Source organism: Phyllobates terribilis, unplaced genomic scaffold, assembly GCF_046119375.1.
Source record: "Phyllobates terribilis strain yellow unplaced genomic scaffold, ASM4611937v1 Scaffold_7__3_contigs__length_470593459, whole genome shotgun sequence".
Taxonomy (NCBI): Eukaryota; Metazoa; Chordata; class Amphibia; order Anura; family Dendrobatidae; genus Phyllobates; species Phyllobates terribilis.
This window is the reverse complement of record NW_027362767.1, coordinates 438,570,159-438,597,039: the sequence shown is the minus strand read 5'-3', so window position 1 is coordinate 438,597,039 and position 26,881 is coordinate 438,570,159. Positions and strand designations below refer to the sequence as shown.

General features: G+C 51.7%; 2 protein-coding genes across 7 annotated transcripts in view; one reads left to right on the top strand and one right to left on the bottom strand.

Annotated features, from left to right (window-relative positions):
- Positions 1–18,012, bottom strand: part of LOC141155313 (uncharacterized) — a 30,364-nt gene extending 12,352 nt beyond the window's left edge. The window contains exons 1-5 of the mRNA XM_073642165.1: positions 17,855–18,012; positions 15,936–16,041; positions 14,325–14,519; positions 13,950–14,040; positions 13,781–13,863 (exon numbers count right to left, since the gene is read on the bottom strand). Of these exons, the coding sequence (XP_073498266.1) occupies positions 13,781–13,863; positions 13,950–14,040; positions 14,325–14,519; positions 15,936–16,041; positions 17,855–17,918 (539 nt within the window). The 5' untranslated portion in view covers positions 17,919–18,012. The remainder of the gene's footprint in view (positions 1–13,780; positions 13,864–13,949; positions 14,041–14,324; positions 14,520–15,935; positions 16,042–17,854) is intronic.
- Positions 1–26,881, top strand: part of SATL1 (spermidine/spermine N1-acetyl transferase like 1) — a 70,897-nt gene that overhangs the window by 31,336 nt on the left and 12,680 nt on the right. For 3 of the 6 annotated variants that reach the window (XM_073642167.1, XM_073642169.1, XM_073642168.1), the window contains exon 2: positions 17,143–17,979. The exons of the other annotated variants lie outside the window; for them this stretch is intronic. In XM_073642167.1, the coding sequence (XP_073498268.1) occupies positions 17,947–17,979 (33 nt within the window). In that variant the 5' untranslated portion in view covers positions 17,143–17,946. The remainder of the gene's footprint in view (positions 1–17,142; positions 17,980–26,881) is intronic. 6 annotated transcript variants of the gene reach the window in all.

Below are 26,881 nucleotides of genomic sequence, written 5' to 3'. Positions count from 1 at the left end.
TGAGTGCAGCTCTGGAGTATAATACAGGAGGTAACTCAGGATCAGTAATGTAATATATGTACACAGTGACTGCACCAGCAGAATAGTGAGTGCAGCTCTGGAGTATAATACAGGATGTAACTCAGGATCAGTAATGTAATATATGTACACAGTGCCTGCACCAGCAGAATAGTGAGTGCAGCTCTGGAGTATAATACAGGATGTAACTCAGGATCAGTAATGTAATATATGTACAAAGTGACTGCACCAGCAGAATAGTGAGTGCAGCTCTGGAGTATAATACAGGATGTACTACAGGATCAGTAATGTAATGTATGTACACAGTGACTGCACCTGCAGAATAGTGAGTGCAGCTCTGGAGTATAATACAGGATGTAACTCAGGATCAGTACAGGATCAGTAATGTAATGTATGTACACAGAGACTGCACCAGGAGAATAGTGAGTGCAGCTCTGGAGTATAATGCAGGAGGTAACTCAGGATCAGTAATGTAATGTATGTACACAGAAACTGCACCAGGAGAATAGTGAGTGCAGCTCTGGAGTATAATGCAGGAGGTAACTCAGGATCAGTAATGTAATGTATGTACACAGTGACTCCACCAGCAGAATAGTGAGTGCAGCTCTGATCAGCTGCTAGTCAGTGTGGTGATTGCGGGTGTGGTGGCTTCAGATCCTGCTGTGAGCTCCTGATCTCTGAGAAACCAACACCTCTCCACCTGGGGACCTGCTTTCTCTCTTTCCCAGGGAGGGAGCGGGTTTCTGGGATGAGTGATGGAGCCAAGTCCCAGGCTTCTGCTTCCCGAACCAGGCCGGCGGGGGGCAGAAGAAACCAGCAACCGGCCTGCACATCAGAGGACTCGGGGGTGAGACGCTGCACCAGGAGTCGCAGCAATGTGGCTCCTACTCCCCCCGGGATTGTGGAGACCCCCAGAAGCCGCAAGGCTTCCAGCATGGAGGAAAAGCCTGACAGCGGCGTGCAAGATGGCGCTCCTTCCGGAGGAAAGCTGAGTGCTCACGGAGGCGAGGCCGACCTCCCTGAGGGGGAATGGGCGCTGCAGGGACCCCGGGAATCTGTTTCCACCTATGCCTCCCGGGTCATGATCCACCTCCGTGAGTATGAAGATGCCAGTAAGCTCATCAGGAGGCTCCGGGAGGAGCTGCGCTGCACAAGCGCCAAAGCTGCGGGGGCCTCCAAACCAAGGAAGGCAAAACTCCAAGCCGAGGTAAAAAGACTGAGCAGTGAAATTCAACACCTGGAACTTAGGAAAGCCACCATCAGGGAGCAGAGTGGTCCTTTCAAAGAAAAACTTATAAATGAAGACCGCTACAGAGAAATGGCTGATACCAGAGAGCAAAGGCAGATAGGGCTGCAGCCTGAGAGCCAGGTGGATGATGAGAGTGATGATGACCAGCAGCAAGCCCCACCTGGCAGCCTGCAAAGTCACCCGCAGGCCACGTGCAGCGAGCTCCCTGCAGTACAGGCGACAGTGACATCCGGTCGCAGTTCTGCCGGCTCTGGGGAGGACAGTGACAGCAGCGGCCAGGGAGGGGCGCTAATGGCGGAGATTAAGCTCCTGGAGTCCCCAGTGTGCCTCCAAAACTTCCATCTTGGTGACGATCTACCAGAAGAGGCACCTGGGGACCACAAAAAGGCAAAGAAGACCAAGCCAAAGCTGCAGGAAGCGGTAAGATACATATATGCCCCCCTCCCTGTACCCCCTGAGTCGGCGGCAGGCTCAGCTCGCTGTATAAGCCCCGTTGCCCAGCCCAGCCCGGGTTCTGCTGTGGATCCGGTGCAAAGGCGCGGGGAGATTACAGAGCGCGGTAGTGAGGCGCAGAGCTCCGTCTCTGCTTGTAGTAGTGGGGACGTAGCAGGAGGTGCATCAGCCGAGAGGGTGGACAGTGAGGGCGGCCCGGCGGCGGGCATTCCATCAGGCCACGATGCTGTGGTGCGCTCCTCAGTGGGAGGGGGGAGCAGCCCGGTGTCGGGGGCAGCTCCGGTAGCCTCGGCGCCTCTGAATGCTGTTGCCGCTGATCACTTAGTTGAGAAGCGGCGGCAGTGTGAGGAGGCAGTTGGGGCTGAGCGTTCCGGTCCTCCCACGAAAGTGCTATTTTGTGTTGGCGTCGCTGGTCCGGAAGATCCTGATGCTAAAGATCAGCGGCGCCTAACTGCAGCTAGAGATCAGCGGCACATTATACCAAATGCCAAACAGCGGAAATTACCGACCGATGATGTGGAGGGCACACATAAGACCGGGGGTGAGGTCACCTCCAGCTCTATGGAGGTGACTGAGCCCCTTGTGCCAGATGCGGAGTTCAAAAGGTCATCCACCATTGTTACTGGTCCAGCAGGAATGAATGTGGTGGTGGAGGTGAATGAGGATAATTCATTGTCTAGTGGTGTGGTTGCTGGTTTGGTGGAGGGTGAGATGGAGGTGGGTAATGGTGATACTGTTGGGGCTGATGTGGTCACTGGTCCGGTTGCCCCCCCGGGGGTGGCAACACCTGTCCAGAGTTATGCCAGTGTCACCTCCGGGGCAAATAGGGCATCCTCCTCGTCTCCGGGCTTTGGGGACGGCATGTTGCAACGGCGCCTTCTGGAGGCTCTAAAGAAGGGGGAGAGATCACTAATGGTAGAGGGTCGAGAGGTTGATCTATCCTTCTGGATAGAGAGGCATGGCCTCGGGGCCTTCCGAGAGCAAAAAGGGGGAGATACAGTGTGGTCCCTCCCAACAGCCGGGCCAGGCAGTGTGCGTAGGAATGTGGTCCGTCTTCGGTGGAGGGGCAGTGATGCATGTCCGCCAAGGTCTAAAGTTGAGGAGCTCCTGCTGAGGATGGGCTTCAAGGCGATTGACATCTACGCCTTGATACATCCCTATTCCACGCCTGAGTTTGATGTCAGCTTTGTTCGGCCGGAGGGGCTTGAGCTCTTCTGGGCGAATTATGAGTTGGCAAAAAATGAGCCCGACTGGCGAGACTTTGCCGTTCAGGCAGTGTCTCGCCAAAACCAGATCAAGAAAGTGACCGTGATGACTCGTAACGAGTCGCTTTCTTGCTATGACATCATGACGTGGCTTGGTCGGTATGGAGAGGTGGTGGAGATGCCAAAGAAAAACCGCGACGAGTTTGGTATTTGGTCAGGGGCCTGGACGTTTATGGTAAAACTTAAGCGTTCAGGTGGTACGGTTGCCCACATTCCATCTTCTGCCTTCCTGGGTAGGGATCGTATCTTGGTCTTCTACCAGGGGCAACCGAAGCTCTGTCACAGGTGCGGCGACCCCACATACTTCAGTGCAAACTGCACCGTGCAGAAATGCGCGTTGTGTGGGGGTGTCGGCCATCTTGCCGCCTCTTGTGTGGAGATTAGGTGCCACCTGTGTGGTGAGTTAGGCCACCCATTCAGCCGTTGTCCTCGCTCCTTTACTAATGCAGTCGAGACCCCGGTGGGAGTAAGCCGTGAGGCCGATTCTGCTGGAGAGGGGACCAGCAGGGGTGGGGGAGCTGAGGGGCCAGGGAAGAAAAGCAATAAAAAGACGCCTGCCCAGCTGAGGCGTCTAGACAAGCGCAGACAGGAGAGGGAGCGGGGCGAGCCCCAGACTACCGGGGCAGCCCCTGTCCTGGATGCCAGTGTTGCTGCTGAGGCCCCGAGGGATGATGAGTTGGATGAGGAGGTCAGGAGGATCCACAGGGAGGAAACTGCCTCTGCTTCAGAATCCTCCCATTATGAAAGTATGGATGAGGATAATAAGCAGTGGCTAGAGAACAAGCGTAAGCTCGGCACCAAAAAGAAGAGAAAGAAGAAAGATAAAACATCTTCTCCCGCTCTGACCAAGGTACCTAAGGAAGGTAAAACCGACTCCCCTCTAGTTGGTCTTTCTAACCGGTTCCAAGCCCTTGATAACATCTCTTCCTCTGAGGAGGAGGCTGAGGGTGAGGTTCCGGCTTCAGCGGAGCTTACAGGGGGCGCCGAGTCTCCTTCTCCTGGGGATGCAAGGTCCTTGGGGGGAGGGACTGGCCCAGAGTCCGGAGACGAGGACGAAAAAAGAAGGAAAAATGTGGGAATGGACACCTCTGTGTCATTAAAGAGGGGGAAGGATTCCTCCTCTGAGGCAGAGGATAAGGGGAGTGAGAAGAAGAAAGCCATCTAACTCAATCACCAATGATGGCGGTACCCACTCCGTTGACGCTGGCGTCCATTAATGTCGCCAGCATTAAGTCAAACATGGCTAGATTTGCGGCCTTTGATTTTCTCAGCCGGGTTGAAGCTGACATTTTCTTTTGCAAGAGACCAGGCTGCCAAATATGGCAGAGGTGTTTATAGCTAAGAGGGAGTGGAGACTTGGGCCCTCCTATTGGTCTCTTGCGGCCGAGCCGTATAGCGGAGTGGCGGTCCTTTTTACCGCACCGGTAGAATGCCGACGGGTTATTGAGTTAGAAATGGGGAGGTGCCTGATATTAGATGTCCTCATGAAGGGACAAGAGCTTCGGCTCATTAACATCTATGGTCCCCAATCTAAATGGGACCGGAAGGGTCTCTTTATGAGGATCAAGCCCTACCTTTTTACGAGTCGGCAGGTCGTCTTTGGAGGGGACTTCAACACTGTCACGAGGCCCCGGGATAGAGGAGGTTCCAGAGACAAGCTGACTTATGATATCGTCGCCCTTAATAGTATAGCTAGTGAGGCTCGCCTGGTGGATGTCCACATCCGGCACACCGCAGGCCACGAGGGGTTCACCTATCATAGAGGTAACTGTAGGTCCAGGATAGACAGGTTTTATTTAAAGGAGGAAGCCGTCTCTTCAGCAGTATCTGTTGTTGAGGTGGAGTTCTCCGATCACTGTTTGATTTTGTTTTCCCTGAATGTTACAGAGACCCCCCGGATGGGAAGAGGCTTTTGGAGGCTCAATTCGTCTCTCTTGGAAGAAGCGGAGATAAGACAGTCCTTTGAGGATTTTCTTCAGAGCCAGGTACCCTTACTGGATCTTTGTAGTAGTAAGTCAGAGTGGTGGGAGATGTTTAAGAAAAGGGTGGCGAGATTCTTCCGCCAGCTCTCGAGCCTCAGGAGCCTGGACAGGTACCGCCTGTATCAGGGTCTGAGGAGGAAACTCGAGCATCTTGTCTCAACTGGAGGTAGCCGCGAGGAGATCTCCAGAGTGAAATCTTTGCTAATGAGGTGTCAGTATGATAGACACGCATCTTTGGTTTTTGAGAGGGATTACGGGAAGTACCGCTCGCCCGACCCTTATAGAAACTGCAAGATGTCAGTGAATAGTAAAGTTGTTACAGGACTGGTTGACACTGCGGGGTCCCTGAAAAGATCCAGATCAGGGATCCTGGAGGTCGTCAGATCCTTCTACTCGCACCTCTTGGGGAAGAGGGATCTGGATTGGGATGAGATGTCGGCTTTTCTGGCTGAAGCCGTCCCCGAACCAGGGGTAGACCCCTCTCTTGGCGTTTTGACAGAGATGATCAGGGAAGAGGAAGTTAAATTGGCGATTGAAGGGCTTGCCCTGAAGAAATCTCCCGGTCCGGATGGCTTAACATCTGAATTCTATAAGACCTTTAAGGACGCTGTAACATACCTGGCGGCGTCCTTGCATAGTGGTCCATTTCCCACTGTGCAGGAGCGCGCACTTGATCTCCTGTCCAGAATGTCTCTCTGGCTTCCCTCCATGCTGTCTGTTTGTGTCTGTCTCTGCTGCTTAAGGGCGGCGCCCGATCACTTCCTGCTTTTTGTACCTGCTGTGGGTCACACCCCTTGTGCGTCCTCAGCCTATTGCTGTCTGACACTTGGTATATAGCTCAGCAGCTCCCTTCTATCCCTGCCTGAGCATAGTGTTTTCCTTCAGTGTGTGTTTGCACTCTGAAGGTGCCAGGTCCCGTCTTTGTTTCCTTGTCTGCCTTTCCTGGAGGCTGTATTTCCAGGCCTGTCTGAACTGTGTCCTGTATGTCTCCTGATTTGCGGTATTAGTTCCCGTGTCTGAACTGAGTCCTTTATGTCTCCTGCTTTGCGGTATTAGTTCCCGTGTCTGAACTGAGTCCTTTCTGTGTATCTTGTCTGTCCTGTCTGAACACGCTCCTTGCCTGTTCGTCCCGCCTCTCTGGGGGCAGTATTCCCAGACCCGCTCCTGTATCCCGCTGCAGTGTCGGTCTCCTCCGTACACTCAGTTCCAGTCTGAACTCTCTCCTATCCTTTACCTGTTTTTCCTCTATGTCCGTTCCCTTCCTTTTTCTGCAGAGTCTGAACTCGTACCTAACTCCTGCCTGTTGTCTCTGTACTCCCGTTTGTGAGTTTGTGGTCCACTCGCTACTTCACTGCAAGTACCCTGTGGGTGTCTGGCTCTGTCTTTCCCTTCCTGTCTGTTCCGTGTGTACAGAGTCCTGTCCTGCCCTGTTTCTGCCCGCTGCTCCGGCAGTCCTGTCCTGCCCTGCTTCTGCCCGCTGCTCCGGCAGTCCTGTCCTGCCCTGCTTCTGCCCGCTGCTCCGGCAGTCCTGTCCTGCCCTGCTTCTGCCCGCTGCTCCGGCAGTCCTGTCCTGCCCTGCTTCTGCCCGCTGCTCCGGCAGTCCTGTCCTGCCCTGCCTGTACCCTTCTGCCTGTATTGTTCCTGAGTCCCGGTGTGTACTGGGTCCTATCCCGCCTGTGTTCCTACCTGCTAGTGCCTCCCTGTCTGCACTCTTGCTGTGCTTGCCTATACCCCCCTGCCTGCTTACCCGCCTGCCTGCATACCAGTCGTGCCTGCCTATACCCACCAGTCAGTGTGCCAGCCTACCAGTCTGTTCCTGTATTCCCCTGTGTGGGTCAACAGCCGTGTCCGGGGTCTGTCCTGGAGTAGCACCTGGTCCCTCTGCTCGGTTCCTCCTTGGTGCACTGGCGTCGTATGCCGTCGTGCGACCCTGGTCGGATCGGGTGAATACCTAGTTACGCCCCTCCAGGCATTCACTCTCCGGCACGGTCCAGTGGAATCACTACCAATCACACGCACACGCCGCTTAGCCCGGGCGTGTGCATAACAGCATGCTCAGGCCATGGTTCCCGTTGAGCCCCACGGCCTTCGCTCTTTGAGAAGTTTTTCCAGCGAATACATGCATTAAAATAAAATAAATAAATTTTTTTTCCCCTTTAGCTGAGTTCCAGGCGAATTACGCACCCGTCCAGATGGATCTATCAGCCCTCGTTCCTGCGGATCCGCCACGTTACTATGGGGATCCAAGACAGTGTCGTGCATTTGTGGAGCAATGCATGCTACACTTTAAGGCCTACCCTCTCTATTTTCCTTCCGATTGGGCTAAAGTGGCCTTTATGATTGACTACCTAGCGGGTGATGCCTTGAAATGGGTCACCCCCCTATGGGAAGCATGGGATCCTGTCATCCTTGACCTGCAGGCCTTCCTGGTGGCCTTTCGTATGGTCTTCGAGGACCCTAACTCTGAAGCCCCTGCTGAAGCTTCACTTCCCAATATCCCGGAGCAGCCCCGACGGGTAATGTGTGTGGGTAGCGCAATAGTCCTCCAGCCCAATGAGACTACTGCCCACCCAGAATCCTCACAGGGTGACTACGCTTTCCGGAATACTTCTCTCAACCTCAAGAGGCAGTCCAGACGTGCTAGACGTAGAGGCAAGCCGTCACGCCAGGGTCTGTCCTCCCTGAGACCTCCTGACCCCAACCTTGAAGTCCCTACTGAAGCTTCATCTCCCTGTATCCCGGAGAAACCCCAATGGGTAATGTGCGTGGGTAGTGCACCAGTTCTCCTGCCCGAAGAGACTTCTGCCCATCCAGACTCCACACAGGAGAACTTCCTGCACCCGGCATCAGATGCTTCTCTCTCTTTAACCGGTGTGCATGTCCAAGGATGCTCCAAAGCTGTGGTTACCTCTGAGTCTGTGCACCTCTACTACCTGGCGGAGGATCCCCTGTTGCCTCCTGAATCCTCCGGGATACCACTCGATGACAAATGGAGAGAGACTTCTCTACACCCGGTACTCAATACTTTGTCCGCTTCGTCCTGTGAGCCTGACAATGGGTACCCCAAAGTGGTAGTTACCTCCGAGTCTCTACACCCCTCCGACCAGGCGGAGGATCTCCAGTTGTCTCCTGAACCCTTCGGGGTGCTACCTGGTAGCGAAAGGACAGAGACTCTCCTATACTCTGTACCTGATACCTCGCTCGCTTCGTCCAGTGAGTCCAACCTAGTGTACTCCAAAGCAGAAGTTACTCCCGAGTCTCTACACCCCTCCGACCAGGCGGAGGACCTCCAGTTGTGTTCAGAACCCTTCGGGGTGCCACCTGGTGGTGAATGGACAGAGACTTTCCTATACTCGGTACCCGATACCTCGCCTGCTTCCTCCAGTGAGTCCAACCTAGTGTACTCCGAAGCAGAGGTTACTCCCGAGTCTCTACACCCCTCCGACCAGGCGGAGGACCTCCAGTTGTGTTCAGAACCCTTCGGGGTGCCACCTGGTGGTGAATGGACAGAGACTTTCCTATACTCGGTACCCGATACCTCGCCTGCTTCCTCCAGTGAGTCCGACCTAGTGTACTCTGAAGCAGTTGTTTTCTCTGAGCCTCTGCACTCTTCTGACCCGGCGGAGGACCTCCAGTTGTTTCCTGAATCCTCCGGGGTACCACCAGATAACAAAGAGACAGTGACTTTTCCTCATTATGTACCTGATAACCCGTCTATTTTTTCCTGTGAGCTTGACAAGATGTACCTCGAAGCAGAGATTACCCTCAAGTCTCTGTCCCCCTCCAACCCAGTGAACGACTGGTCCTCGAATTCCCTGCGGAAGATTCTGGCAGGCCTGAAGAAGAGGGGGCGTAAGGGGGGAGGTACTGTAACATACCTGGCGGCGTCCTTGCATAGTGGTCCATTTCCCACTGTGCAGGAGCGCGCACTTGATCTCCTGTCCAGAATGTCTCTCTGGCTTCCCTCCATGCTGTCTGTTTGTGTCTGTCTCTGCTGCTTAAGGGCGGCGCCCGATCACTTCCTGCTTTTTGTACCTGCTGTGGGTCACACCCCTTGTGCGTCCTCAGCCTATTGCTGTCTGACACTTGGTATATAGCTCAGCAGCTCCCTTCTATCCCTGCCTGAGCATAGTGTTTTCCTTCAGTGTGTGTTTGCACTCTGAAGGTGCCAGGTCCCGTCTTTGTTTCCTTGTCTGCCTTTCCTGGAGGCTGTATTTCCAGGCCTGTCTGAACTGTGTCCTGTATGTCTCCTGATTTGCGGTATTAGTTCCCGTGTCTGAACTGAGTCCTTTATGTCTCCTGCTTTGCGGTATTAGTTCCCGTGTCTGAACTGAGTCCTTTCTGTGTATCTTGTCTGTCCTGTCTGAACACGCTCCTTGCCTGTTCGTCCCGCCTCTCTGGGGGCAGTATTCCCAGACCCGCTCCTGTATCCCGCTGCAGTGTCGGTCTCCTCCGTACACTCAGTTCCAGTCTGAACTCTCTCCTATCCTTTACCTGTTTTTCCTCTATGTCCGTTCCCTTCCTTTTTCTGCAGAGTCTGAACTCGTACCTAACTCCTGCCTGTTGTCTCTGTACTCCCGTTTGTGAGTTTGTGGTCCACTCGCTACTTCACTGCAAGTACCCTGTGGGTGTCTGGCTCTGTCTTTCCCTTCCTGTCTGTTCCGTGTGTACAGAGTCCTGTCCTGCCCTGTTTCTGCCCGCTGCTCCGGCAGTCCTGTCCTGCCCTGCTTCTGCCCGCTGCTCCGGCAGTCCTGTCCTGCCCTGCTTCTGCCCGCTGCTCCGGCAGTCCTGTCCTGCCCTGCTTCTGCCCGCTGCTCCGGCAGTCCTGTCCTGCCCTGCCTGTACCCTTCTGCCTGTATTGTTCCTGAGTCCCGGTGTGTACTGGGTCCTATCCCGCCTGTGTTCCTACCTGCTAGTGCCTCCCTGTCTGCACTCTTGCTGTGCTTGCCTATACCCCCCTGCCTGCTTACCCGCCTGCCTGCATACCAGTCGTGCCTGCCTATACCCACCAGTCAGTGTGCCAGCCTACCAGTCTGTTCCTGTATTCCCCTGTGTGGGTCAACAGCCGTGTCCGGGGTCTGTCCTGGAGTAGCACCTGGTCCCTCTGCTCGGTTCCTCCTTGGTGCACTGGCGTCGTATGCCGTCGTGCGACCCTGGTCGGATCGGGTGAATACCTAGTTACGCCCCTCCAGGCATTCACTCTCCGGCACGGTCCAGTGGAATCACTACCAATCACACGCACACGCCGCTTAGCCCGGGCGTGTGCATAACAGACGCCTTGGTTCCCCTCTTGACTGAGGTATTCAATGAGTGTCTTTCCTCGGGCACTCTGCCAAAGTCAATGAGGAAGTCTGCCCTGATCATCTTGTCAAAGGGTAAGGACCCATCTTGCATTGAGAATTGGCGTCCCATAGCGCTTCTCAATGCAGACAGGAAGGTTTTGGCAAAGGTGCTGTTTAATCGGCTGGTGAAATTTGCACCCCAGCTCCTTTCGGGGGCCCAGCATTGCTCTGTTCCGGGCCGCAGTACAATTAGTGCTGTACTCTGTGTCCGAGAGGCGGTGGAGCAGGGTAGGGCTGGCCACTGGAAGGGGTACATGCTGTCATTGGACCAGGCAAAAGCGTTTGATCGGGTTAATCATGAGTACCTCTGGTCTGTCCTTCTGAGGTATGGCCTCCCGGGGGGGTTTGTTGACTGGCTTAAGACCTTGTACTCTGGGGCAGAGAGTTTCCCGCTTGTGAACGGTTGGATTGGCAGCTCTTTTGAGGTTGGGTGTGGTGTTCGCCAGGGTTGTCCCTTGAGCCCGCTACTGTACGTGTTTGCGATTGACCCACTTCTTAGGAGGGTGGAGCGTGGACCGTTGGCTGGGATCGGGATGGATCGGGCAGCACCGGAAGCCACTCTGAGAGTGGTGGCGTATGCCGATGACGTCACCGTTTTTGTTTCCTCTGATGGGGAGGCAGAATGGCTGATGTCAGAGGTAAATCGCTACTCGGAGGCATCCGGGTCTAAGATCAGCCGGGATAAGTGTGAGAGTCTCTGGCTGGGAGGACGAGATCCTGGTTTTGATCTCCCGGACACCCTTCCAGAACCCAAAGTCTCTGCAAAAGTTCTTGGCATCGAATTTGGCCAGGGGGATTACCCCAAACAAAATTGGGACAGCAGGCTAGAGATCGCCACTCAGAAGGTGAACCAATGGAAGGGTTGGTCTTTGACCCTAAGGGAAAGGGTAAACCTGATCAAAACTTACCTGCTCCCTTTGCTGATCTATCTGGGCAGTGTGTGCATCTTACCAGAGCCTCTCTGGACTCGGGTCTACAGTTTGTTCTTTCAACTGTTATGGGGGAATAGACTGAACCTGGTCAAGAGGGAGGTTACTTACCGTACGAGGAGACTAGGAGGGTTGGGTATGGTCAACCCTGTGGTATTCCTTGTGAATACCTTCATTAAGATCAATATTGCAAACCTCTGGAAAGAGATGGCTCCTCCGTGGGTATTCTCCTGTAAGGGATGGTTTCAGCCTTTCTTCCAGGAATGGGAGACAGGAGGGCAAGTGAAGGATCTCCGCACACCGCATGGACATCTCCCGGCTTACGCTACCGTGGTTCTGAAGGTAATTCGCCGGTGGGGTCTGGGAATGTGGGAGCTCAGGACTCTGCCAAGGAAGCTCCTTGACAAAAGGGTTCTGTTGACCCATTTTCAGAGGCCTCTGGCGCTCAGGGATTGCCCAAGTCGGGATCTTGGGGTGGGTCTGCATCTTTTGAATTCTATCAGGATCCCCTCGAAGGTTTGGGACTTGGCTTGGCGCTGCTTCCATGGGAAACTGTGTGTGAGGGACAATCTGAAGTGTAGGAGCTCTGAGGACAGGAACTGTCCTCGGGAGCATTGTGGTACCATGCTTGAAAGCATGGACCACTTCCTGCTTCGTTGTCCCTTTAACACAGAGGTGTACAACAGGGTGGGCGCCTCCATTGGCTGGCCCCGGCTGGCCGGTCTCTCTTATGCGGAATGGGCCTATGGAGCATTCGGGGACCTGGGTGGTCGGGACCGCTGCACCTTATTTCTAGTTAACGCAGTGGTTAGGTATCACACGTGGAACGCACGGTGCTTAGTATCGACGCAGCGGAAAATCCTCCCAGTGGACGATGTGTTTAGGACCATACTCGGTGACCTGGTGAAGGTGCGTTCTCTGGAGTATGAGAGACTGGGTACACGGAGGGCCGCTCTCCTCTGGAGGGGCTTTTCTTTTAGTGTGTCCTAGTCTTGTCATCTCCTCTCCTGGTGGTGGGCTGCTGCTGACACCATAGATTTTTGTTTTATTGATCAGTAGACAGTGATGTAGGGCTGCAGGCGCCGAACTTGGGCTTTGTCAGTTGTGGTTATTGTATTGTTTGTTATTGTATATATGGGTTTGGGTGTAGGTGTTAGGTTGGGTGGAGGGAAAAGGGGGGAGGTGGGTTCATCTTGTGGGACACTGGTTATTTGGGTGAAAAACTGGCACTGCCTGATCTGTCCTATGGACGTTGGACAAGGACTGAGGCATGAGGCGCAGGACCAGCTCTCAGGTCAGTGCCGGGGAGGGACTGGTGGGCTCGAGTGTGGGGGGTTTTGTTTTGTCTTGTATATATTTGTATAGTTAGTATTTATTTTATTTTATTTATTTAAAAAAAATAAATAAATAAAAAAAAAAGAATGTATATACTAGTATGTATATAATTTGTCGGTTATTGTTTATTATATTGTTATTATTTGTTTGGTAACCGGACCAGATGTCACAGTGTAGTTAGTTATTATTGTGTATATATGTATAATATGTGTGTGAGGAGAGAGGGAGCGGCTGGACCAGTTCATTACATTGTTTATTTTCTGGTTATTAATTTTGTTATGTTTCTGTTATCATTATTGTTATGTTTTTCATTTTTATAATAAAAGATCTACAGGATGTAACTCAGGATCAGTAATGTAATGTATGTACACAGTGACTGCTCCAGCAGAATAGTGAGTGCTGCTCTGGAGTATAATACAGGATGTAACTCAGGATCAGTAATGTAATGTATGTACACAGTGACTGCACCAGCAGAATAGTGAGCGCAGCTCTGGAGTATAATACAGGATGTAACTCAGGATCAGTAATGTAATGTATGTACACAGTGACTGCACCAGTAGAATAGTGAGTGCAGCTCTGGAGTATAATACAGGATGTAACTCAGGATCAGTAATGTAATGTATGTACACAGTGACTGCACCAGCAGAATAGTGAGTGCTGCTCTGGAGTATAATACAGGATGTAACTCAGGATCAGTAATGTAATGTATGTACACAGTGACTGCACCAGCAGAATAGTGAGTGCTGCTCTGGAGTATAATACAGGATATAACTCAGGATCAGTAATGTAATGTATGTACACAGTGACTGCTCCAGCAGAATAGTGAGTGCTGCTCTGGAGTATAATACAGGATGTAACTCAGGATCAGTAATGTAATGTATGTACACAGTGACTGCACCAGCAGAATAGTGAGTGCTGCTCTGGAGTATAATACAGGATATAACTCAGGATCAGTAATGTAATGTATGTACACAGTGACTGCTCCAGCAGAATAGTGAGTGCTGCTCTGGAGTATAATACAGGATGTAACTCAGGATCAGTAATGTAATGTATGTACACAGTGACTGCACCAGCAGAATAGTGAGTGCAGCTCTGGAGTATAATACTGGATGTAACTCAGGATCAGTACAGGGTAAATAAGATATAGGGGTCCAGAACCTTTTCCCACACATGACAGCCTACACTCTCACCGCGCTCTCATACTCACTTCAGTTTGCGAGGTTTTGGGGGGTCGGCTGCAGGCGCCGTCCATTGCGCAGTTTGTATTTGCGGCTGCACTTGGACATTGACCTTAGAGAGAGATGAGAGGTGAAGGTTTTTTTTCTGGTTCTGAACCCGACATAATATTATACTGTGATTATAAACATCTCATTTACCGCTGACCGGTCCTTATACGGGTGAATCTGCTCCGGATCGGGAACATACGCCCGGTTCTGATGCGTATTAGTCGTCTTTCGCTCTGAATTTCTAAAAATGGGATTTACAAATATTGAAAAATTAGAGACTTAAAAAGGAGACGCCTGTGTATATACCAATATAATGATCTGTAATAAAACAGGAGACCTCACACCTTATACTACACCATATAGTGCTGACGACCAGCCTGAATACATGTGAGAGGTTGTCATCCCCGCCCCACCGCTGGATATAATATTCCACTACTCCCTTCTCTATCGTTTTCCTCTTTTATGGATCTCAGAGCCGTATTTGCAGTAAGTGGCGGATATTCGGGGCTGACATTTCTCACTTACTTTGCCACTTTTACCGTCTTGCTGCGCGGTTTCGTCTTGCAGAAGTGAATGAGCTGCGCTGTGACGGCAACGATAAAAGCCAGGGCCACCGCGGGGAGCACGCAGATAACGATCATGTCCAGGGTGCTCCATAGCTGGTCGCACTTCTCACCCAAGTACCAGTAGTTTCCATTGGGGCCTGTGTAGTATGGGCAGCTGCGGAGTAACACGGCCGGGCATTAGTGCTGCGTATGTGAAAGCGTAACGCAACGACCAGATCTGCCGGCATGCAGTGATGTGTCCCTGTCCGGCTGGACACGTCCCTAATAGTCCCAAAGATTTAGAAAGGGAGACAATAGAGAAAAGTGCAAAAAATGATGTTTGCACCATTAAAGGGATGGTGTCATATTGGTGCCCGCTGTAGGGCATCTAAAGGTAAAATTAATGCTTTTCATTAAGAAAAAGCAAAAACCCTGGCACATTGTAAACTTTGTGCTGCACATATTATATTTCTCTGGATGCAGCCTGCAGTGTAAAGAACAGGGGTCTTCATAATGGTTTTCACGGGAAGGTCAAGGTTCCTGCGTATGCGTGTAAATACAATGTATCCTTTGGTCTTTACTAGGTAAATTACTACACACATACATTGTATCACTAAAACTGCAATCTATATAGGACACAACCACAACATCCACAAAAAAGAAATCCTCCATTCTTTACACTGCCGCCTACATGCAGAAACCTGGAAGGTAATGCATAAAAAAATAACCTCAGAGGCATTCAGAAACGACGAGTTTTATAGTGGAAACCGCTTCAGGAAACGCTCCGTCCTGGGAAGTTTTTGGATGAGATTTTAATTTCTTGAAGAGTTTTGGAAAAGTTTTTTTTATTTTTCTTGAAGCACTTTTTGCAGCCTTCTGATTGGACGGTGTGTAGTTAGGAGTGAATTCCATTAAGAGCCACTTCAAAGAAATGACAGCGCTTTCATTTTTCCAGCAGTGTGTTTTATCAGGAAAATTAAAAAAACATCTTCATAGGAAAAGTAAAGTGGATTTTCTATATAATTGAATAGGAAAAGTTTTTGGGGGAGGATTTTGCCGCAGGTCTGCTCTACAAATATCCCTGAACAAAACTCCATGTGAGCACAGTCTGAGGATAGGTGCACAACATTTTTTGATGATTTTTTTTTTTAAATTTGCTCATAAAAGTATCACAAGAATCAACTAAAAAAATAAAAAAAGACTCTTTTTATTAATAAAATGGGACTGAAAAAAAAATGTGCATGTCGCTCGTTTGAAGTAGATCCTGATGGAAAATGCTGAAGAATAAGAACTGTCCGATTAAAAAGCTGCAAAAAAATAAATGCTTCAAGGATAAAACTCTTCAAGAAAAAAAAAAACTGCTCCAAAAACGCCCCAAAAGACTGAGCTTTTCTGCTTTTCCTGATGTGATTTCGACTTGAAAAACTCATTGGTGATTCAGTAAAGTGTTTAGGTCCAGAATTCCTGCGTTCTCACGTCAGTCCCAGACAACTGTGCAGACATTGGCGGATGTTGGACAGGGTGCGGCGAATCCCGCCAGCCCGATTCATGAGAATCCAGGATACAAACAGGACATTGCGGAACCGGTCACCTGCAGAACGGCCGGCTGCTCCTACAGCTGCATGCGATGCCATCGGGGCAGAAGTCGCCGGTATCCCCGGTGCAATGGCCAAAATCCTCCACATCCGCGCAGCTGGCTGCAATGGTAGAAAAGAAGCAGTCACTGTCAGATAATCAGCCCCACTGGTGACGCCGCCATATAAACCACTCACGTGTGGGTATAGCCTCATAAATTCTTGGCGCAGTGGATATTTCTGATACCTGAGGACACGTGTTAGGCTTATGCTCCAGTAATAATAGAGTTTGGACTTGTATATTGATGATGACCCATCATCAATATCAGATCGGTGGGGGGTCCGACACCAGAATCCCCACAATGATCAGCTGTCTGCAGTTTCCGCTGCGGTCGGAAGTGCACAGTGTACAGAAGTGGACCCCACAGCTCTGTACGCAGCCGTTCTTGGTACTGCTTGAAGCTGAACTGCATTACCAAGAACGGCCACTACAAGGTGTGTGGCGCTATGGTGCCATACACTGTGCACCACTGACAACAGTGGGAGCTACAAACACCTGATAGGTGGGAGGACCGGGAGTCAGACCCCTACTGATCTGATATTTATTACCATAAGGACAAGTCATCATTATACAAGTCCTAGACAAGCCCTTTAAAACAAACTTATTTCACAACTTTTTTCCATGTGTCCATCAAGATCTCTGCTTCCTGTCAGTTAAGGAGAACATTCTCCTTATCCAGAGGCTTACAGATCTAATACTTTGGTGAGAGTTTGTTACAATGTATCAGTGCAGGTAAAGCTGGACACAGATGAGATCAGTTATGATCGATGTTTGATCTGTGGTACTGGATCATCTGAATCCGGGAAGGAAATGTTATATGGAAGCTGTCAGCACGTCGTTTTTACATATAAGTAGCAGAATGACTTTATAGGTGTTTGTCTCCCATTAAAAATTATACCCGTTTTGTAGAGATCCGATGTATCAAGACATATGCAAATCAGGCTGGAAGTGCACTGGGGGCGAGGAAGGTGAAGCTCAAGTGCAATGACACGCCCCCAGTGCACTTCCAGCTTGATTTGCATATGTCTTCTACGCTAGATTTCTCGTGACTGGCACACCGGATCTCTACAAGAAAGGCATCATGTTAAAAGGGGGATTAGGGTCTTTACAGACAGCAGGCATCAGCCATGAGGATCTGTGAAATGTCTATTTGTTTCTTACAGAAAATCCTGGAATACCTGTATGGCCAGCGACAGAGCAATCAGTGCGAGGGACATAGAAGATTGTGCAGACGGCACATCATTGTCACAAACCCTCAGCTGTGAGAAGTAGTAGGTCAGGACAGGTTTTCTGATTCAGACATGCTTCTCCATTCACTGCCAGCAAGCAGAAATCCCGATTGTGCTGAGCGATTGATACACAAGCTGTATAAAACCAGTTGCAGAACTTTTACAGTCTTATAACTGTTACACCCAATAATCAGAAATCGGACGATCGCCCGATCTGACCGACGGTAGAAGCCGTGGACAACGTCTGCCCGACACGGATCACTGCTGACCGTTTATTTCCCGTCCTGCTGCCTCCTGACTGTATCGGCCTCAGATGATCCCTGATGTTCATGGGACCAGCGATCCACAGCCTCTACATCGACTCTGAGCCTCTACATCGACTCTGAGCCTCTACACCGACTCTGAGCCTCTACATCGACTCTGAGCCTCTACACCGACTCTGAGCCTCTACACCGACTCTGAGCCTCTACACCGACTCTGAGCCTCTACACCGACTCTGAGCCTCTACACCGACTCTGAGCCTCTACACCGACTCTGAGCCTCTACACCGACTCTGAGCCTCTACATCGACTCTGAGCCTCCTCATAACGAGTCACACTGATATAATGCGTCAATCTGAATTATAATAATGCAGAGTGAATCTTACGTTCTCCGGTCGCCACCGTCACCAAGAAATACAGAAGAAACAGGCCGAGATTCAAGGAGGTCATCTTATCCCAAGACAAATTGCAGGAACTTATGAGGCGTCTTATCCTGAAGGAAGAACTTATGGTTAGTACAAATTACTGATTAACTGCAGCAGATAATGACACGGAGATCAATCTCTGCTCTGCAATAGTAGATGTGACATACTTATTCAGCTCCAAATACAGTTTATACATGGATTACTGATCCTGAGTTACATCCTGTATTATATTCCAGAGCTGCACTCACTATTCTGCTGGCTCAGTCAATGTGTACATACATTACATTACTGATCCTGAGTTACATCCTGTATTATACTCCAGAGCTGCACTCACTATTCTGCTGGTGCAGTCACTGTGTACATACATTACATTACTGATCCTGAGTTACATCCTGTATTATACTCCAGAGCTGCACTCACTATTCTGCTGGTGCAGTCACTGTGTACATACATTACATTACTGATCCTGAGTTACATCCTGTATTATACTCCAGAGCTGCACTCACTATTCTGCTGGTGCAGTCACTGTGTACATACATTACATTACGGATCCTGAGTTACATCCTGTATTATACTCCAGAGCTGCACTCACTATTCTGCTGGTGCAGTCACTGTGTACATACATTACATTACTGATCCTGAGTTACATCCTGTATTATACTCCAGAGCTGCACTCACTATTCTGCTGGTGCAGTCACTGTGTACATACATTACATTACGGATCCTGAGTTACATCCTGTATTATACTCCAGAGCTGCACTCACTATTCTGCTGGTGCAGTCACTGTGTACATACATTACATTACTGATCCTATACTGATCCTGAGTTACATCCTGTATTATACTCCAGAGCTGCACTCACTATTCTGCTGGTGCAGTCACTGTGTACATACATTACATTACTGATCCTGTACTGATCCTGAGTTACATCCTGTATTATACTCCAGAGCTGCACTCACTATTCTGCTGGTGCAGTCACTGTGTACATACATTACTGATCCTGAGTTACATCCTGTATTATACTCCAGAGCTGCACTCACTATTCTGCTGGTGCAGTCACTGTGTACATACATTACATTACTGATCCTGTACTGATCCTGAGTTACATCCTGTATTATACTCCAGAGCTGCACTCACTATTCTGCTGGTGCGGTCACTGTGTACATACATTACATTACTGATCCTGAGTTACATCCTGTATTATACTCCAGAGCTGCACTCACTATTCTGCTGGTGCAGTCACTGTGTACATACATTACATTACTGATCCTGTACTGATCCTGAGTTACATCCTGTATTATACTCCAGAGCTGCACTCACTATTCTGCTGGTGCAGTCACTGTGTACATACATTACATTACTGATCCTGTACTGATCCTGAGTTACATCCTGTATTATACCCCAGAGCTGCACTCACTATTCTGCTGGTGCAGTCACTGTGTACATATATTACATTACTGATCCTGTACTGATCCTGAGTTACATCCAGTATTATACTCCAGAGCTGCACTCACTATTCTGCTGGTGCAGTCACTGTGTACATACATTACATTACTGATCCTGAGTTACATCCTGTATTATACTCCAGAGCTGCACTCACTATTCTGCTGGTGCAGTCACTGTGTACATACATTACATTACTGATCCTGTACTGATCCTGAGTTACATCCTGTATTATACTCCAGAGCTGCACTCACTATTCTGCTGGTGCAGTCTCTGTGTACATACATTACATTACTCATCCTGAGTTACATCCTGTATTATACTCCAGAGCTGCACTCACTATTCTGCGGGTGCAGTCACTGTGTACATACATTATATTACTGATCCTGAGTTACATCCTGTATTATACTCCAGAGCTGCACTCACTATTCTGCTGGTGCAGTCTGTAGCGCCGGCGTCCCTGCCCTCTGCTAGGCAGGGACGTTGTTCCCCTCACCTCCCTGCTCCGTGCCCGGCGTCCTCCTCCCGCTCTGCTGGCAGCGCGCGCTCCTTCCCGGCCACTGTGCTTAGGGCGCGCGCGCTCTCCCTCCCTCTTAAAGGGGCCGCGCGCGCCGTCCTAAGGAGTCCCCGGCCAATGGCCGGAGGACTTCACCATATATTAGGCACCTCCTCCAAAATGGAGGTGCCCGAGCAATGTTGTTGCACTGTTTACTACTCTGCTTCAGCCCTCAGGTCCCGTTGCCAGTTACCTGCCAGATACCTGCCAGTTACCTGCCTGATTATCTGCTACCTGCCTGCTAGTCTGAGGTCCGACGGTCTGCCTTACTACTCCTGTCAGTCTGTCTAAGGACCAGTCTGCCCGCTCACCTGGGAGCGCACATCAGCCACCTGCCTGCTTGCCCGAGGTCCGACGGTCTGCCTTCCAACTCCTGTCAGTCTGTCTATGGACCAGCTTGCCCGCTCACCTGGGAGCACACACCTGCTACCTGCCTGCTAGTCTACCTGGAGGCTCCGCCGTCACGTGCTGTGACCACCCGCCTGTCCAGAGACTTCTGCCCGCTCACCTGGGAGCGCTCATCTGCCGCCTGTCTGTTGGTCTTCCTGGAGGCTCCGCCGTCACATGCTGTGACCACCCGTTCATCCAGAGACTCTCGCCTGCTCACCTGGGAGCCCACATCTATCATCAGCCGCCACAGGTCGTACCAACCCTTTACCTAGAGACTGCCCCGGTCACTTGCCGTGACCATCTGCCCGTTCATCCAGAGACTGCCCCGGTCACTTGCCGTGACCATCTGCCCGTTCATTCAGAGACTGCCCCGGTCACTTGCCGTGACCATCAGCCCGTTCATCCAGAGACTGCCCCGGTCACTTGCCGTGACCTCCAGCCCGTTCACTCAGAGACTGTCCCGGTCACCTGCTGTGACCTACTGCCCGTCTTCCCTGGTCGCCACCCGCTCCCTTACAAGGACTGCCCCCTTGTATAGTAGCTCAGAGGTTCCGCCTCCCAGACCCGTTACAGTTTGCTCGGGCCATGGAACCCGGTGGCACCCAAGCTCCCTCGCTCTCGGACCTGTGTCATGAACTGTCCCGTCAAAGGTCCCAACAGGAGTCCATCCTGGGTCACCTGCGGAATGTCAATACTCGCCTGGACACTCTGACTGCTCCACCAGCAACCCCCGCCAGTGCCATGTCTCGCAATCCGGCAGCTCCGCTGCCCACTAATACCATGGTATCCTACCCCGGACCCCGGCTTTCTGCACCTCCTCGCTTCGGAGGCGACTCCGCCCAGGCTCGGGGCTTCATAAATCAGTGCACCCTGCACTTTGAGCTATTGTCCTACCAGTTTAACTCCGACCGGGCCAAAATTGCATTCATCATGTCCCATCTCACCGGGGAGGCCCTGGCCTGGCTAAATCCTCTATGGGAGAGAGGAGACCCCCTGGTGTCCAACTTGCCTGCTTTTCTCACGGCTTTCCGGAAAGTCTTCGAAGAACCCGGACGGAAGACCTCATCTGCATCATCACTGCTACGCCTCCGTCAGGGAAGTCTCACCGTGGGCCAATATGCCATACGGTTCCGTACCCTTGCCTCGGAGCTGGCCTGGGATAACGACGCCCTGGTGTCCGTCTTCTGGGAGGGTCTGTCCGGCCGTATTAAAGATGAACTTGCCGGTCGGGACATTCCTACCACTCTCGATGACCTAATAACTCTTGCCACCCGGATTGACCTACGGTTCCAGGAGCGTGCCAAAGAGGTCACCCGTGAGAGGAGGTTACCATGTCTAGCTCCTACTTTTCAGAAACCCGTCACTCCCTCCGTCTCTACCCAGGTACACTCTCCTGAGTCTATGCAGGTCGACCAGACCAAGATGGTCAAAACCCGTCAGGACTTACGCCGTGCCGAGGGGAGCTGATTCTACTGTGGCAGTAAGGAGCACTGGATCCGTGCCTGCCCGGAGAGGTCGGGAAACGCCTGTGTCTAGGTTCGCTCAGAGAGGTCAACCTAGACAAGAATAAATCCTCTCCATCTCTGCTGCTGTCAGTCTCAATCGTCTGCGGGGAGAACCGTTATTTCGAACTAGCCCAACTTGACTCTGGAGCAGCCGGGAATCTTATTTCACAGTCCCTGGTAGAGAAATACCGCATCCCCACCAAACCTCTGGCTGTACCCTTGTCTGTTGCTGCCGTGGATGGGGGCCTCTTACCACGCCCCATCCAACTCATCACCGAATCCATTACTCTGCAGGTGGGAATGCTGCATTCTGAGAGTATCTCCTTTCATGTTCTGCCTGGACTCTCTCACGCCCTCTTGCTAGGCCTACCTTGGCTCCAGAGACATGCACCCGTGCTTGACTGGCAGACCGGAGAAGTCCTTCGCTGGGGACAGGACTGCCATAAGACCTGTCTGGTTCCCGTCCATCCCGTCCGTCCTTCTCCTACCCCAGCTAATCTACCTGGACTTCCGATTCCTTATTGGTCTTATGCTGATGTCTTTAATAAAAAGGAAGCAGAGACACTACCTCCTCATAGACCATACGACTGCCCTATCGACCTGTTACCTGGTATTACTCCTCCCCGTGGGCGTATTTATCCTTTATCCGCTGCTGAGACCCGGTCGATGTCCGAATATATTGAGGAGAATCTGGCCAGGGGATTCATCCGGAAATCTATCTCCCCGGCGGGAGCAGGCTTCTTTTTCGTCAAAAAGTAGGACGGCTCTCTCCGTCCCTGTATAGACTATAGAGGCCTTAACCAGATCACGGTGAAGAATAAGTACCCCCTTCCGCTCATTCCGGAGTTATTTGATCGTCTGAGGGGGGCTAGAATCTTCACCAAACTGGACCTCCGTGGGGCGTACAACCTGGTTCGTATCCGTCAGGGGGATGAATGGAAGACGGCATTCAACACCCGGGACGGCCACTATGAATATCTGGTAATGCCCTTTGGTCTCTGTAACGCTCCTGCCGTCTTTCAAGAGTTGGTCAATGACATCTTCCGGGACCTTCTCTACTCCTGCGTAGTGGTGTACCTGGACGACATCTTGGTCTTCTCTCCGGATCTCCAGACTCACCGGAGGGACGTTCGTCAGGTCCTGCTCAGGCTCAGGCAGAATCATCTCTTCGCTAAATACGAGAAGTGCCTCTTTGAGCAGACCTCGCTTCCGTTTTTGGGCTACATTATTTCTCAGACCGGCCTACGAATGGATCCAGAGAAACTGTCTGCCATCGAGAAATGGCCTCGACCGGAGGGGTTGAAGGCCATTCAGCGATTCCTGGGCTTCGCCAACTACTACCGCCTCTTCATACCACACTTCTCTTCCCGGACTGCCCCAATTTCCGCGCTCACCCGTAAGGGTACTAATCCCAAAGAGTGGCCGCCCGAAGCAGAGGAGGCCTTTCTTTCCCTAAAACAGGCCTTCTCTTCCGCCCCGGTGCTGCATCGCCCGGACGGCAACAAGCAGTTCTTCCTGGAAGTTGACGCCTCCTCCTCTGGAGCCGGAGCGGTACTTACTCAAAAATCATCTTCCGGGAGAATGGTAACTTGTGGCTTCTTCTCCAAACTCTTCTCCTCTTCTGAGCGCAACTATTCCATAGGAGACCGAGAGTTATTGGCCATCAAACTGGCATTGGAGGAGTGGCGTTACCTACTCGAGGGGGCTCTTCACCCGGTAATAATTTACACTGACCACAAGAACTTGGCTTACCTCCAGCATGCCCAGAGACTTAACCCGCGCCAAGCCCGGTGGTCCTTGTTTTTTGCTCACTTTGATTTTGTTCTTCATTTTCGCCCGGCTGACAAAAACGTCAAAGCAGATGCCTTGTCCCGATCCTTTCTGGTGTCCGATCTCGAGGAAGAACCTAAACATATCATCGATCCCGCCAGAGTAATGCAGGTGGCTCCCGTGAGCCTAAATCGTCTCCCTCCCGGTAAGACGTTCGTATCAGTACCTGATCGGGAGAAGATCCTACACTGGGGTCACTCGTCTAAACTAGCTGGCCACGCCGATCAGAAAAAGACCCTCCAGCTTATTACCCGGCACTACTGGTGGCCTACCCTGCACAAGGACGTAATAGACTTTGTTTCTGCCTGTGTGTCCTGCGCCCGCAACAAAGTCCCTAGACACCTGCCAGCCGGTCGCCTTCTTCCGCCTCCTGTGCCTGCTGCCCCCTGGCAGCATATTGCTATGGACTTCATAACTGATCTCCCCGTCTCTGCCGGTTGTACGGTCATTTGGGTGGTCGCTGACCGCTTTTCCAAGATGGCTCACTTTATTCCCCTGCCTGGCCTCCCGTCTGCACCCGAGCTGGCTAAAGACTTTATCCGCCACATCTTCCGTCTTCATGGCCTGCCCCTCCACATCGTGTCGGATCGTGGGGTACAGTTCACCTCTCGTTTCTGGAGAGCCACTTGTAAACTGCTAGACGTCACCCTGGACTTCTCTTCCGCTTACCACCCACAGTCCAATGGTCAAGTGGAGCGGATCAATCAGAACCTGACCAGTTACCTCCGGCACTTCGTTAATGCCCATCATTCTGACTGGGTGGATCTCCTACCATGGGCCGAGTTCTCCTATAACAATCACGAGAGCGAATCCTCCTCCAAATCCCCGTTTTTTGTAGTCTTCGGTCAGCATCCTCGGATTCCTTTTCCTGTCTCCACCTCTGTGGACAACCCGACTGCGGAATCTCTCGTTAGCAAATTTTCCTCCATTTGGGAGAGTACCCGATCCGCACTCCTTCTGTCATCCGAGCGTATGAAAAGACACGCTGACAAAAAACGCCTGGATCCTCCACAATTTCGTCCTGGAGATAAAGTCTGGCTCTCGTCTAAATATGTCAGACTCAAGATACCTTCTTACAAGTTAGGGCCTCGGTTCATCGGTCCTCTGGAGGTCATCAGTCAGATCAACCCGGTGGCCTATAAATTAAAACTCCCGGCCAACTTACGGATCCCTAACTCCTTCCATGTATCTCTCCTCAAACCTGTGGTACTTAACTCTTTTTCCAAGTCTACAGGTACGCCTCCTGCTCCGGTTTCTGCTGAGGACGAGTTTGAGGTAGAGAACATTCTTGCCACCAAAAGGGTAAGAGGAAAGACCTTTTTTCTAGTAGATTGGAGGGGGTTTGGTCCTGAGGAGAGAACGTGGGAGCCCCGGGAGAACATCCATGCCCCTCTTATCCTAGCTAAATTTCTGTCTGGCCTAAAAAAGGGGGGGCCTAAAGGGGGGGTACTGTAGCGCCGGCGTCCCTGCCCTCTGCTAGGCAGGGACGCTGTTCCCCTCACCTCCCTGCTCCGTGCCCGGCGTCCTCCTCCCGCTCTGCTGGCAGCGCGCGCTCCTTCCCGGCCACTGTGCTTAGGGCGCGCGCGCTCTCCCTCCCTCTTAAAGGGGCCGCGCGCGCCGTCCTAAGGAGTCCCCGGCCAATGGCCGGAGGACTTCACCATATATTAGGCACCTCCTCCAAAATGGAGGTGCCCGAGCAATGTTGTTGCACTGTTTACTACTCTGCTTCAGCCCTCAGGTCCCGTTGCCAGTTACCTGCCAGTTACCTGCCAGATTCCTGCCTGATTATCTGCTACCTGCCTGCTAGTCTGAGGTCCGACGGTCTGCCTTACTACTCCTGTCAGTCTGTCTAAGGACCAGTCTGCCCGCTCACCTGGGAGCGCACATCAGCCACCTGCCTGCTTGCCCGAGGTCCGACGGTCTGCCTTCCAACTCCTGTCAGTCTGTCTATGGACCAGCTTGCCCGCTCACCTGGGAGCACACACCTGCTACCTGCCTGCTAGTCTACCTGGAGGCTCCGCCGTCACGTGCTGTGACCACCTGCCTGTCCAGTGACTCCTGCTCGCTCACCTGGGAGCGCTCATCTGTTGCCTGTCTGCTAGCCTACCTGGAGGCTCTGCCGTCACGTGCTGTGACCACCCGCCTGTCCAGAGACTTCTGCCCGCTCACCTGGGAGCGCTCATCTGCCGCCTGTCTGTTGGTCTTCCTGGAGGCTCCGCCGTCACATGCTGTGACCACCCGTTCATCCAGAGACTCTCGCCTGCTCACCTGGGAGCCCACGTCTATCATCAGCCGCCACAGGTCGTACCAACCCTTTACCTAGAGATTGCCCCGGTCACTTGCCGTGACCATCTGCCCGTTCATCCAGAGACTGCCCCGGTCACTTGCCGTGACCATCTGCCCGTTCATTCAGAGACTGCCCCGGTCACTTGCTGTGACCATCAGCCCGTTCATCCAGAGACTGCCCCGGTCACTTGCCGTGACCTCCAGCCCGTTCACTCAGAGACTGTCCCGGTCACCTGCTGTGACCTCCTGCCCGTCTTCCCTGGTCGCCACCCGCTCCCTTACAAGGACTGCCCCCTTGTATAGTAGCTCAGAGGTTCCGCCTCCCAGACCCGTTACACAGTCACTGTGTACATACATTACATTACTGATCCTGAGTTACATCCTGTATTATACTCCAGAGCTGCACTCACTATTCTGCTGGTGCAGTCACTGTATGCATACATTACATTACTGATCCTGAGTTACATCCTGCATTATACTCCAGAGCTGCACTCACTATTCTGCTGGTGCAGTCACTGTGTACATACATTACATTATTGATCCTGAGTTACATCCTGTATTATACTCCAGAGCTGCACTCTCTATTCTGCTGGTGCAGTCATTGTGTACATACATTACATTACTGATCCTGTACTGAACCTGAGTAGGAAGCTTAGGGCAAGGACCTCCAAGGTAGTTTTCTCAGAAATACTACCAATCCCGCGAGCCACACAGGAGCGCCAACGGGAAGTTAGGGAGGTGAATAAGTGGCTAAAGAGTTGGTGCAAGGCAGAAGGGTTTGGGTTCATGGAGAACTGGGCCGACTTCACGGTCGGCTACAGGCTCTACCGTAGGGACGGGCTGCACCTTAATGGGGAGGGTGCAGCGGTGCTGGGGAAGAAGATGGCTAATAGGTTGGAGGAGTTTTTAAACTAGAGACGGGGGGGGGGGGGGAAACCAAGCAAATAGGTGGGATGTGAGGCAAGCAAGGGGGAAGGGG